Source organism: Melanotaenia boesemani, chromosome 23 (assembly GCF_017639745.1).
Source record: "Melanotaenia boesemani isolate fMelBoe1 chromosome 23, fMelBoe1.pri, whole genome shotgun sequence".
Classification (NCBI taxonomy): domain Eukaryota; kingdom Metazoa; phylum Chordata; class Actinopteri; order Atheriniformes; family Melanotaeniidae; genus Melanotaenia; species Melanotaenia boesemani.
In genome coordinates, this window is record NC_055704.1 from 23,855,537 (window position 1) to 23,870,265 (window position 14,729).

Genomic DNA, 14,729 nt, shown 5'->3' on the forward strand with positions numbered 1-14,729 from the left:
TTTTAATATAGTGCAACATGGCAGGAATTCTTCTTGTAGGTGATAATGCAAAACTTGTTGCCATAAATCTTTCAGTGAAAAACAGGATGCTCCAATTTTCTATTGATCAGATGTCAGATGAAGATCAGCAAGAAACAAGAAAATCACACTTAAACCTCTTTCCTCAAGAGTAGGTATACTTTTTGCAGATAGTCATATTCCAAATAAACAAATTAAATAAATTATTATTAAATAACAAATATGGTTTCCTTGCATGGGAACAATTTGGATCGTTACCAGCTAGCAGCAGTTTCTTTAAACCTGTGTTTGATGTCTTTACTTCACAAAAAATATATTTCTTGTCTTGAATAGCTCAAGAAATAAGGATGTTTTGTCAAAAGTGGTAATTGTCATGAATTTATTAAAGTCACACTCATGCTTAATAAGGGCAGTTGTTGAATGTATGGACATGTTAAGATGGTAAAAATAAAGTAAATTGAGAACATATTTGCTTTGCCAAAAATAACTTAATGGAGGATATACAGTTCCCTTTGATACCTGATTATTGTTCTTTATTTTGGATATTACAAATTTACTTGGTGGTGACAAATAAATTCTTTTCATTCATTCTTTCAAGCATGGGCATTAGTGAGTGTGAGTGCAGAATAAAAGGAATCAGATGTGTTCAGTGATGAGGGTGATCGTGCAAATGCAACTGAACCTTACAACGAAGGCTCAAAGGCCCACCCAACCAACCAATCACAGGGATGACAATGCACCCACCCGGAGGATGGCAAAGAAAAGGAAAGCTGTTATGTTCTGGAAACACAAGTTTCATAAGACAACAGTTTCCTGTTAGTTCAACATCTGTTTAAAGAGACCTAAATGATTATTTGTGGCATTTATAGTTTCTTGTAAATTGAATACAGGTGTATTGCTTCATCCCTGCTAGGCGTTTGTAATTTGATCCAGCAGTAAAAGTCAGTTAAACTTAGGTTAGAGCTACTTATAAAAATGAATGCCAGTGGCTGTCTGTGTCATGAGTGTGTTGTAATCACACCACCTTCTTCTGCCATCCAGTCCTGTAGTTTTTTAAAGGTCTACTTTAACTGTTACCACTGTAAACCTGATACCAGTGAGGGTGTAAGTGAATTAGTAATCACCTCACTGCCACTATTACATCTAGCAACATGTTTACTTTAACAGTTCATTTACATTTTACATGTTTTTTTTACAGTCATATGTACCGATTCTCAATCTAGGACAATTTCCTCCTCTTCCTCCAGTGTTGCCCTGATTTAAATCCTATGGGTAGAGCTCTTGCTGCTTGCGTCTAGACAATAAAGTCTTTTCATAAAGCCGTAAGCCTGAAATCTTCTTGCTTGAGACGGTGAGTGAAAGCACAATCAGCTGCTGCAGTCTGCCGGCGCGACTCCAAAGATCCTCCTTTAGCTCAGACCATCTCCAGCTGCTCTGTTTGTATTCATATTGTGCCCATCCATCATCATTCTGATCTGTTTTCTGACTTCTCGCTGCAGATTTCCTCTCAGCTCACGCTTTGTACTTTTCTCCAAGGCTAATTCATCTTTGACATTTCCTTCCTTGGTTTGCTTTGAGATCTTGAGTTCTTATTTGTTTTAAATTTCTCTTTTCTTTCCCATGTCCTAAAGAAACGTTTGATGTCAGCCCCATGGTGGCACTACAAAAGGAATCAGGGGATCATCAAATTCTTTAGAAGTCATCATCTTAAAACTATTAATGTTTATGCAAAAATCTCATGAAATCAAGAGAAGAAAACATGTTAGTAAGTTATTGTAATTTGTATTCATGAGATGGCACAAAATCATCTTTTAAAAGTCTCTGGGGAGCAAAGATGGCCAGAGGATGTCCAGTTTATCAACAAAATCATTGAGCTCTTTACTAATAATGCATCTCAGAGAGAGATTGGAAGCAATGAGCATATTTCATTCATCAAACCATTAATGGAATCTGGAGGAATTTCAGCACATGCAGCGTACAAGCCGAAGTTGAACACCCATCTCTTTTAATCCCTTTACCAGCACAGCATCATGGGTGCATCAGTAACTGGCATAACCACACAGAGGACCTTGTGTCGACTTCTCTGGCTTCAGACTCATATGGGAAGGACAAATTAAATTAACCCGTTAACTTTGGTTCAGCAGCGAGGCCACGCCTCCACCACGCCTCTAATCACCCGATGAGCCGTCTTATTTCTCCTTCTCCCACTCAGAACTGTTCATCTTGTTCTCTCGACCACACCCTCCCTATTCCTGTCTTCATTCATCCTCTCTCATCCATTTATTCTCCTCCCTCTCTCATCCATCCATCCTTACTTTGTTCATTCTTATACTACCTCACCCATTCATTTTTCCATCCTTATTCCCACTCCATAATCCACTCATCCTTCCTCCCTCATTCATTCATCCAATCTTCCCCTCCCATCCACTCATCCCTTCCTTATTATCCATCTCTCCTTCTTTCATACGGTCATCCCTCCTCATCCTCCCACATCCATCTATCCATCCATCCATCCATCCATCCATCCATCCATCCATCCAGCCAGCCAGCCAGCCAGCCAGCCCCATAGGGCCTTCCTCCCCCTCCTTCATACTTTCTTCTCTCTCCCTCATCCCTCCCTCATCTTCTGCATCTCTCATCCTGTCAGGGACTAAAGAAGTTAGTTAGTTAACAAGAAACAATTTCAAAAACTGGGTTCAATTCAATTCAATTTAGTTCAATTCGGTTCAGCTTTATTTGTTTAGCTCCACTTCACAGCAACGTAATCTCAGGGCACTTTTCAGAAAAATCAGTTCAAGCCAGTTCAAAATAAATAATAGCCTAGTTAAAGAAAACCAACAGATTGCATCGATTCTTCACTTCGATCCAATCTCCCATCCTGAGCTGCAAGAGTCGGCTCTGGGAAGAAAAAACTCCCTTTTTACAGGAAGGAAAAGCCTCTGGCAGAACCTGGCTCAGGGAGGACGTCCATCTGCCTCGTTGGGGTGGAGAGGACAGGATAGCGAGAACAACAAACACTGCAACTTTTATCCAGGAAAGCCTGCTGAGAGAGGAGAAATACGTTAATGATGCCACTACTGTCATATGTTTATACATAGAAGATGAGGAGCAGAGGGATGAAAAGGAAGAGCTCACTGCATTATAGGATGTCCTTCAGCAGTTTGTGTATGGCAGCATAACTAAGGAATGGCTAGACCACCCCGAGCTATAAGATTTATAAATAAGGAAGGTTTTAAGCCTGATCTTAAAGGTAGAGAGGGTGTCTGCCTCCCAAAACCAAACTGAGAGCTGGTTCCATAAGAGAGGGGCCTGATAGTTGAAGGCTCTGCCTCCCATTTTACTCTGAGACTCTGGTGCTTTGTCCCAATTTCAAGGTGCACAGACTACGTAGGCTACAGGGTGTTTCCTACGTAGTCTGTGCACTCCGAAGTCACTTACCATTCATGAAATGAGACAGCGCACCTATCCGACAAGAACTTCCCATAGCAGCAACGTAGGACGTTGACAGAAAACCAAATACTAATGTTAATCATGTTATTATTAACAATGTTAAAATAATCACTGAATTAATAATAATAAGTAATAATATAATAAAATATTATGAAATTATTATATGATAGATTATTATAGAATGTTGTAATTATACAAATTTATAATAACAATAACTATTATATTAAACTGAATTAATTTTAGTATAATTATACCAATTATTAATGTTATTATTATATTAATGTACAATTGTATTAACATGATTAATTATTGCTAAATAACTTTTGAATCACTGAAACCTCTGAAATTCGTAAAAATGGCAAATCATAGGACACTTTAGTGAATAAACACCAAACGTTTTAACTTTTAACCAAATAATTAAGGGAAAAAAAAGCTGAGGCTATCTGTTGTCCAGCTAGTACACACCTTTCATTAACCCCTTAAAAACCCATGAATATCAAATATTAAATGATTTTTATGCCATCATTTACCAAACTTTTTAATGTACTGTTTTGTTACATTTCTACTAAATTGAGGTAAAAGAAAAACACTCTTCAGAGCTTCGTTGCTCATTCGCGGCCATCTTGTGTGTAATGAATTCTGATGTTGGGTTTGGTGGATTCAGAGGCACCTTCCAAATGGGCCACTGCTTGACGAGCCTTATGTAGCCGACAAACCTGCACTTTGAAGTGCGTACACCCTGAATTGGGACACAGCTTGGGAACCACAAGTAAACATGTAGTGCTCTGTTGGGAAGATATTAAACTGTGAGATCTTTAAACCTGGTCATGGAGAACTTTATATGTGAGGAGAAGAAAATTAATACAAATCCACAAAGATTTATAAATCAGATCAGTACCCTGTATGTCCTGAACTAAAAGAGTAATAGTAAATGTAAGAATATCTGTTTTTGCATTTTCCATACCATCCCAAATTTTTCTGATTTTAGGTTGTAGATAGTACACGGAAAAGCCAACAGACAGGCAAAATGAGGTTGTTTCCCAGCATGTCTCAGCAGCAGAAATATATCTATCTGCTGTTTGAGATCTCTATATACATTTACTTGGGGGTGTTTCTAACCTTTTCATGAATAACTGGCTGACATCAAACTAACAAAAATGCTTGAGGCTGGCAGATGATTAGTTGTCAATCAGGCCAATTGAGCTCAGGTTAAATTTCTTTTTGCTATATATCCACAGTAACATTTCTGACAGACATGATGGTTGGAAAAGCTAAGAAAAAATGCCTTTGGTTGTAAAAAAAAAAAAAAAAAAAAGAGGGAATGTTCCTCTAAAATGTTGGGTGGGACTGTTTTGTGAAAAAAAAAAAAAAAAAAAAAAAAAAAAACTAAGGTCGTCTATAACCTCACCTGTGAGCCTATAGGAACACACCCCAAGGCCACTAAGCTGAAAGGAGCCATAAACTGGTCATGCACCCATCCCCTAGAGTCATGGATGAAGAGCTTTACCTCCACAGTAGACCAAATGGGTAAGATGGGTGGGGTGGTAGCAGTTTAACTCTCAGCAGCATGCCGATGAAGCAAACAAAACATAGGTGGAAAAAAAGCTGCTGGGCTGGAAGAAGAGCATGTGACAATCTCTAAAAGGAGTTCCCAACTTGCACGCATTTGTCCTCCCACCAATAACACAGCTTCATCCTCCATTCAACTGGTGTCCATAGATGAAGCCTTGAGAGAAAACAAACCGGCAACAGCATACCTTAACCAGGCAAAGCTGCAGCACCGACAGCTTCAGGCTTCACACCACTTAGAGAAACAGGTAAAATCATTTTATATTTTGCTTTCTAATGATTATGATTAATAGAGGAAGGAAAGGAGCTTCACTTATTTTAATGTAATTGGATTGAAAATCGCTGATACTTTCACTTTACCTGCAAAACATACAGCTAATGCACTAAATTAGATAAGATGACTTGAAAATAAAGATGCAGATGTTTTAAATTTTGAAACTAAAAATAGCTAAATTTCATCATAACACTTGGAAATCAAACACTTTTAAAGAAAAACAATATCTCATTGAAGTTCACAAACAATAAACCTCTTGGAAATCCATTTTTATTGGAATATATATTTCCTTTTTTGTTTTTTGTTTTTTGTTTTTTTTCTTTTTCAGATAACCTATACACATAGTTACTCCCTCAGTAAGCCATGCTAACCCTTCAAAAAGTTTCAAAGTCATGAGGTGGATTAACTGTAAGCCATTCATTGGAAACAATTCTGCAAACTCATGCACTGCAAATACAAGCTGTTGTGTATTTAAAATAGCTGGATTAGAATCAAAGCCCCTTGCAGGAAATTAACACCATCATATTGCTTTGCATGTGTTTCTCCTTAGTCTGTCAGGCAGAATGTATGTAACATTTGCTTACAGTAAATGTCCCCAGGTTTTTGCAGGTATCTGTGAAACCATGACTCAGCAGCAAATCTTACAGTTATCCTGTTTTTTTACCAAGAATGTGTCAGTTGCACAAAACTTAAAATGAGTTGCAAGCGTGACAATTGCAGCAGTTCTTTACATTATATACACATATATAATGAAATCTGCAGAAAACTGAAAGAAGAGCAAAAAAAGCATTAATAAGTATGATCCAACAGCAGGCTTCATCTGTAAAAATCAACAGATAGTTTGCAAGTAAGACAAGTAGTTTTGATCTAATTTAGCCTCCTGGGCTTTGAAAAGAACCAAATTGACATGACAATGTCTCCATTCATGAAACAAGTAATTTGTCTTTGTACTATTCGAGTATATGACAGTTTAATTGATCACACGAGATTACTAACGTGTGTGGAGGAATTACCACTGTACACAAGCAAACCTTGGAAAACACTGGAGGAGCTCTAATGAGCTTGCAAGGCTGATCACGGATAAGTGCTGCTCCTATCCTATACAGGCGAGCCGAGATTATCCCGTTGCATTCAAGTCTTTGCCGTCATCACAAGATACTGGCGCAGGTTCATGCTTGCAGGCTGAAAGTTCACTAATCCCGATGCTAGCTAGCTTCTGCATAAACAATTTGCCCGGCCAACCTGCAGCAAAATCTCCTCAGCTTAAGTCTGACCTCTCTCCCACAAAAGCCTTACCTCTTATGTCTGCAGGAAATATCTTGTACTTAGAATGCGTCATCTTTGTGCTCGATGCCATAGAATTAGCGCTGAACAACGTGTCTGTCCTACAATGATAACTGAGCCGCCTGTCAAAAATATATAGAAACAGATATGAATTAAGCTTCTGCAATAACTCTCCTGTCAGGTAACAAATTCTTTGAGGACCAGTCTGAAAACCATATTTTTGTTCTTACTCTGTAGATTTTTCTGCAACATACTGAGGCTTTACTGCATTTGGATGTATTTTTTCACAGAAGTGCACTTAGGTGCAAAATATATTCAAAATAAGTTCAACTCTGATTAAGGCGGGAATTTCAGCAAGCTTTATCCTCCAAGAATACCATGTGATAACTTTGCTTACAGTTTTCCGAGATATGATCTCTTCCTGGCCTCCTTAAAACTCCAGTTAGTGCATTTATCTATTTGGATCATCAAATTCTTTAATACATCACACATACTTATTGACTTGTATTTGTATGCTTCACAATCACTATTGATTGCAAACATTGCCAGACTTTGTCATTTACAGAGCAATTAATCCCAGTCACAGTGTTGACAACAGAGGCACGAAATTAGCACAAAGGTGGGCAAAGGACACCAGATTTGTGGGTGGAGATCGAAGGGAGCAAAGGTTGTACATGTGGAAATCAACAATCTAAGAACAGGTACACCTGTGTTAAGTGGGCCAAGTCTCAAGTTCTCAAAGGGCTTAGCAACCTACACACCTCCCTGAAGATTATGACCCCTGATGCTGGAATCTGATTGGCCAGGAGAAGCTTTGGTGTCATCCTAAGTAACAGGCTGGCGCTTACTGAATGAAACAGCCTGTAGTACAAATACAGGGAGGTGAGACCTCCATCCTTGTCATCTGAGACCAAGCTTGTTAACTTGCTGAGGAAATACACTGCAAAGGGAAACTTAGAGCTGAAGGTAAGGACTTCCCAAGAGAAAAGAGTTATGTTTCTTTTATAATTCTCAGTGAGAATGTTTATTCATTTATTTTTAACAACTCATTTTAAATTACTTTCTCTAAAAAAGTCATTTGAAGTCATTTTTGCTTATAGGGATACTTTTTCAGTTGCTGGGGTTGTTTTTAACTTGCAGCTCTACTAAAATTGTTAATGCTCTATAGAATTTCAACCATTTGCACCACATCTTGCATTCTACAGCAGGGTCATGAAGGTTTGTCCTCTGTAACCAAAACCATGTCTCTAAAAAGAAGGGATCTGGCTCTGTCTTTGAAGTCCACCCATCGATGGAAAGAGCATGGCCTACTCGAAATGAGTTCCAGACAGATGTGGAGCGCATCAAGAATTTAAACAAGCACCAGATGGCAGCTGAGGGAAATCAAATGGAAGTTTAAAAGCTAGATGGACAGAATGTCAGAGAGCTCACTCAATATTGTTTTTATTCCTTTTTAATTTTTTACTCATCAGTTTCACTGCATTGCCACCTGCATTCCTTTACCTTTCTCTGAGCTCTGATTCCAACAAATTGCATTTGTTATTTGCATGCATCATTGCATCAGCTGTACAAAGTAAAGCAGGTGAGAAAAGAAGCATGGCATGCTTTGCCACAGATCTTACAAACACCTCATGACTGAACTCTAAGGATGGTCTAATGCAATTAAAGTTGACCTGGCTCTGCATCCTGTTTCTTCAGCTATAACAGTCTGACATGCAAGTTAATGATTTGGGAAGACCTGGCAACACAGCTGACCTTGGAAATGAACGATAATGGCATTAGTGGTAGAGTAGGTTACTTACGTTAGAGGTGGCTAAATCAGGATACAGTTTGCATACATTAACACTTAACTGAATCAGTTGTATCTGATGCTTGCTAATGGAATTTGCACTCCAGATTCTTGTGTGTTTAAAGTTATACAACATCAAAAAGCCCCACCAAGGCTGTGGGTTACTGAGTGCAAGTAAATTCTCAATATTCCTAATTCTTTTTAGGCTCTAAGATGTAATCAAAACTATTCACACCATATTTCTTGACTCTTTGTGCTATTTCATTCCACTGCAGTTGACCACAGTACTGTTTTTATTCTCTTTCCAGCACAGATCAGGCAGTGAAATGGCCCTTCTCCAGAACCTTCTCTGCATCTTGTGCCTGGTAGGACTAGTTGTCAGCCAGGACATGCCTTATGAAGAATTTATGGCCCAGATCCAAGCCTGCCCCAAGGAATGCCACTGCCCCCCGAACTTCCCTCGTGCCGTCTACTGTGACAATAAAAGCCTAAAGAGCATCCCTAAAATCCCTCCATACACATGGTACCTCTATCTGCAGAACAACCTGATCGAAACACTCCCATCAGATGCGCTGCAGAATGCAACACAGCTGCGCTGGCTGAACCTAAACCGCAACAAAATCACAAATGAAGGAGTGGCAGGGGGCGTCCTGGTCGCAATGACACACCTAGCACACCTTTATATGGACGATAATCTCCTATCTTCTGTGCCATCCCCCCTACCAGCCAGCCTGGAGCAACTACGTTTCTCTCGCAATCGCATCTCTAAGATCCCCGCTGGTGTCTTTGCTGGTCTGGATAAGCTTAGTCTCCTGGATCTCCAGGGTAATAAGCTGATGGATGATGCTGTGACTGAAGTGAGCCTAAAGGGTCTCGACAACCTGGTACAGATCAATCTTGCCAAGAATCAGCTAAGTAGCATGCCTCTCGGATTACCCGCCACCACTACCCAGCTTTTTCTTGATGGCAATAACATTGATAAGATCCCAGCTGGGTACTTCAAAGGGTTGCCAAAAGTAGCATTTCTGAGGCTCAACCACAACAAGCTTGGCAGCAGTGGGGTTCCAAAAGATGTGTTTAATGTCTCCAGCATTTTGGACTTGCAGTTGTCCTACAATCAGCTGACTGAGGTTCCAATCATCGCTTCAGGCCTTGAACACCTTCACCTCGACCACAACAAGATCACAGGTAAGACTGAGTGTTGTTTTCTGTAGATGCATGGAGGATTGGTGGATTAAGTATCTATGGAAATAGTTGTTGATTAGAAATAATCTTAGTCTTTTCACATTTATTCATTTACAGATGTGAGTGCCTCCAACATCTGTCCAGTCTCTGTCGACGCTGTGGATGACTCATTCAACGAAAGCACGCCTCGGCTCCGGTACCTGCGATTGGATGGCAACGAGATTGCTCCACCAATTCCCAGGGATGTCATCACATGCTTCCGTCTTCTCAGGTCCATCGTCATCTGAACGTGAGATCATGCTGTAAGCTAACTGTAAATTCCCACAATTAATGAGTTGACTTGGATGCTGATTAAACCTGTTAAACTAAACGTACATATTTGTGAAATATCTGACACCAGTGGACATCAACGTATTTTATTGTTGTGTCTTTGAAACACCCAAGTTTTACTAGTGGATGGAATTGTGACAATCTGCTGACTGCTAGTTGTGCCTTATACCAGTATAAATATCTGCATGTAGAGTTTTGAACCAAACTTGCATGAGTACATTTGTGAGTACATTACGAGAGTAAACAAACAGAGGGATGATATTTGCTTGTAGCATGCAGAGCTTTGAGGACTCAGTGTTATTTTACCACTTTGAGCAGGAACCAAAGCTTCTAAATACGTGTGCAAAACATAACTTTTGTTTTTTTTCTTCTTTTAATACTTTATATTTGTAGGCTTAAAGCCATATTATTGGTCTTGTGTTCTAGTTTTGTGTTTTGCAGTTTTGCATCTCAACTGTAGGTAACTTATTTTTGTTTAACACTGGGGGGAAAATAAGTAGAATCCTGTGAATATTCATGGCCAACATTCCTTAATGTTTTGTATACAAAAGAAATGTGAATTCTTGTTCTTGAAAAAATGCCAACACACTTTTTAATTCTGGTCATTATTTTTCTGAATAAACTCAGCAGATGATTTAATTTTAAAACTGTCTTCAATGTGAATAAAACATCTAAAATAAGAATGTCTACTTGGCGTTATTTTGTGTTTGATGTTTAAAATTCCAGCATTTTACATGAAGAGCGTAATATATTTGTTATGTTGAACAGAAATGGCAATAACTCTTTAACCATCCTTTCCTGTGTTATTATATACACTGTAAGAAATAAGAAGTGTCTTCAACTTAAAAACAAAAGTAGAAAAGCTGCCTTAAAAGTTAGCTTAACACAGTTTCAGCTCAATGACAATGACTAGCAGTGTGTTTAGACTGTGTTGAATTTGTTTTCCTTTGCTTTCCTTCTCATTCATGGTGTCAAGTTAAAATTCAAACAGAATAAAACTTTCTAACATTGTCTAAATAAAAAGAAATCACATTAATAAAAGCAAATAACTCACATTTATAGCATCACCTTGTAATTGCTAAATTTCTATCAAATTTCTATCTCCCATGAACCTTTGTGGTCCAGGTATGTTCAGTTTTGAAAGTAGCCCCGCCCCCTGCAAGTTTTAACTTAACAAGTTCAATAAATGATGACAACCTGAACAACAATCAAGACAACTTACAACTATAAGTTACATCCAAATACACATTAACTTATGTTCTGTATGCAAAACTCATTATAAAAAGTGGAGTTAAAGTAATAAAATAAGTTATATAACCAAATGGGGCTGTCTGTTTTTACAGTGTATAAACTATTACAGATGAGTTCACAATATACTGCACAATAAGTTTAACTGCAAACTAAACATGCAGTTTATTAAGATCTAATACAAAATGCACCAATTATGCACAGAAATATTGTACATTATGAAATTAATTACATTAGCTTACCATTTATCCTGCAGTTAGACGTTAGATGTTTTTTCCTGAAGAAATAATAAGATTGCAAATTAATATAAAACTAACCAAGTAAATAAAAACATATCTGGTAATCATGAGACTTCACTAATGAACAAATCAGGAGCTTGGAGAGGATTTACTTTGAGTCACAGTCCAGATTTAAGATTTAAGATTTAAGAAAAACCATAATAACACTTGGTAGTCTTCTAAAAATGTAACACCACAAGCTGAAAACTGGAAAAATAAGATCAAGTGTTACACTGATTTCATGGGTGACAGAGACAGCTGTGTGTACTTGTGGATGTGGTTTAGTATTGTATTTCTAAAGTAAAGTTTTCACCGAAAAAGACGGGATGGTAGTTTTCATATTGTCCAGATTTTATCCTCTTTGGAGGTGTTAAATTTAACATTTATATAAATTTCTAGGTTCCTCACATTTCTAAATGTAATCTATTCAGTACATCTTTGCAATTTTACACTTAAATGTTGAAGTGAGCCCCTCCCAATCTTCACTTCTAAAAGACTCAGAATATTTGGGATGGTAAATGGTCTGTATTTATATTATTATTTATAATTATTTTTTTACCCAAAGCGCTTTACATTATACATTCACCCATTCACACACTGATGGTGGAAGCTGCCATGCAAGGCGCTAACCACGACCCATCAGGAGCAATCTGGGCTTCGGTGTCTTGCTCAGGGACACCTCAACATGAGCTCAACAGGCCGAAGATCAAACTGGCAACCCTCAGGCAACAAGACGACCACTGATCCACACCGTCAGATGTTTGTTAATAGCCACTTGTGTCATTGGTCTGGTGCAAGCTAATCCATTTGAATGTTTGATTTCCAGAAGCTCTAGAAAGAAACTCAAACCCCCATAAATGAATGAAATAAGACCTTATGGAAGAATTTAAAAAAATCCTTTCTGGTTCATATAGAAATCTAAAATGGTATTCGGATAAAATGAAATATTTGTGTTTTTCTTTAAAAGAAATTCTCTTTCTGTCTAGATGCTTGAAGGGTGTGGAAGCAGGGCGAGGAGACGAGCAGACGGTGATGGTGATGGTTTTTTTGTAAAGTAACAGCTACCATAACAGGACATGGACAAAGACATGGATTACCAGAAGTAACAAGCTGCACTTGTACACATCAGGTGACACAAGGAAAGACAGGGACTGGGAAAATTAAGGGAAACCAACATGGAGCTGACGATGAGGATCTGGTAGTGAACAAAAGAAATCAGGGAGTATTTATGCTCAGTGGGGTAATAACCAAATGATGAGAAGGTGTAGTGAATAAGAAAAGAATGCAGGAAGGAATTTCCATGCAAAAATAAAACAAGAAACCAGAACAGCAATCAAGAAACAGACAGAAATCCAACAAAACCCAAAACCCACAGATGATAACACCGAGTTTGATGCTAGCAAACACCTTTAGAAATTGTGGCATGAAAACGTACTACAGGACTTACACCTTCTGAATTTTATAAATGCCACTATATATATATATATATACATATATATATATATATATATATATATATACATATATATATATATATATATATATATATATATATATATATATATATATATATATATATATATATATATATATATATATATATATATATATATATATATATAAATCATTATATATCAACAGAACACAAAAGCATTTAGACTTTCAAAAGCATCTCTGAATGTTAAACTTAACCTATCAGCCATGGCAGATGAATAAAGATGAATAAATTGTGGGCCACCGTCGAGTCTTTTAAATATTGCTTATTTCAGAAATACAAACCTCACAGGTGTTACAGCAGTGCAGCTCTGTAGGGAGAGTTTCTGACACCCAGATCTGTCTTTCTGGGTTATTGCTTCACATAGATTAACATTTTACTTTTCCATGTTTTTTTAAATTTATACTACTAAAACTATTTCAGTGTGAACATGTTAAAAGGACCTAAAGTTTCTTCATTTCAAACTTTTAAAGAAGGCATCTGTTTTAAATTAAATATGTTTTTGTGGGTCTCAGAGTACTGAATTATGCTTTTAATTAGATTTTATGCTTCTTTTAGCCAGTGCATGTGTAGCAACAAATAAGATCTGAGCCTGCGTCTCTACAGCTAAAACAGCGACGCACCTTCTGCCTTAATCAGCGATTTCCTTTTCATGTCTCATGATTCATGTACCATTATCCATTCTTTTATTGTGTTATTTAAAAATCCTCTCTTTCTTAAATATGAACCATTAAACCTTTCAGAAAACAGCTTCCAAACCCACCGATCCCCTCTTTTCTCTTTCTCTGTCACCCTCTAAACAGAATTCTTCCTCTATGTCTTTTATGGTAGTAATGCATCTATTTTATTGGGTCAGGGATAGATTTGGTATGAACAATATTAACTTTATTCTTCCTAAATTTAAATGCTGAGGTTAGCTCTGTTAGCTAACTAGCTAGTTCAATTAACTGTCTGTTTCCTCTGCTATAGAATTTCCATTTTACTGTTAATTATTACATGAATGCGGCTGCAGAGGAGGCCAGCTATTCAGGCAGACCACAATGTGCCCTGTCATGTTTTGGATCCATCAATCATTGTCCTAAGATATATTATTTTGAGCACAGTTTTATTCAGTACTTTGCTTTACCTCAAATGCTGAGCAGAAGAAAAGCTCTGAATAGAAATCCCTGCTTATATGGCAGGTGCAGACTGATTTCTGGCGATCCCACCACGTCCTTTGCCTATCTCTCATCAAAAAGGTCTAAAGTTTCCATGGGATGAGTGAGTGGGAGAGGAGGGCAGGTTGAGACAAAGTTCTGGCCAAATAAAGCTGAGTGGTTTCCTGTGTGTGTGAGTGTGTGTGTGTGTGTGTGTGTTCTGGTTTTTTGGGGGGATTTTTTGTGTTATTTTTCCTAAACAATAGACTCTAATGACAAACTGCCTGAAGCTCCTGCTTGAAACCACGCCTAGATCTGTAGAGAGCTACTTGCCTTGCTTGTCCCTACCTTCTCCTACACTTCTCCCACGGCTGCACCCAGATCTGTAGTTTTCACACATCAATGAGCAAGTGACGACGCAAAGAGAAAGCTGCTTCAACCAAAAGGGAGGGTAGAGGCCTTCCTCCAAGCTCGGACTTCCTCTCAGCACCATGCTAACAGGGGCTCCTCACAGAGGTCCCATTGTGTACAAGGGCCCCGTAGATCCCCCCCATACATGAAAGTAACACATGCCAGAGTTTCACCTCAGGAAAAGAAGGACAAATATTTCAGTCTGATTTGACTCTTAAACAAATAAAGGTACTCTTGTAAAGGATAAAACACTATTTTGCCA

General features: G+C 38.0%; 1 protein-coding gene across 2 annotated transcripts; it reads left to right on the plus strand.

Annotated features, from left to right (window-relative positions):
- Window positions 1–5,156: 5,156 nt before the first annotated feature.
- kera (keratocan) lies at window positions 5,157–10,564 on the plus strand. 2 transcript variants are annotated; one of them, XM_041977796.1, is made up of 3 exons: window positions 5,157–5,285; window positions 8,698–9,572; window positions 9,687–10,564. In XM_041977796.1, exons 2-3 carry the CDS (start codon window positions 8,711–8,713, stop codon window positions 9,854–9,856), a joined length of 1,032 nt encoding a protein of 343 aa, XP_041833730.1. In that variant the 5' UTR covers window positions 5,157–5,285; window positions 8,698–8,710; the 3' UTR covers window positions 9,857–10,564. The 2 variants fall into 2 exon arrangements, with proteins under 2 accessions (XP_041833730.1, XP_041833731.1); XM_041977797.1 differs by lacking the exon at window positions 5,157–5,285 and adding an exon at window positions 7,515–7,561 and having other exon boundaries at window positions 8,693–9,572.
- Window positions 10,565–14,729: the final 4,165 nt, after the last annotated feature.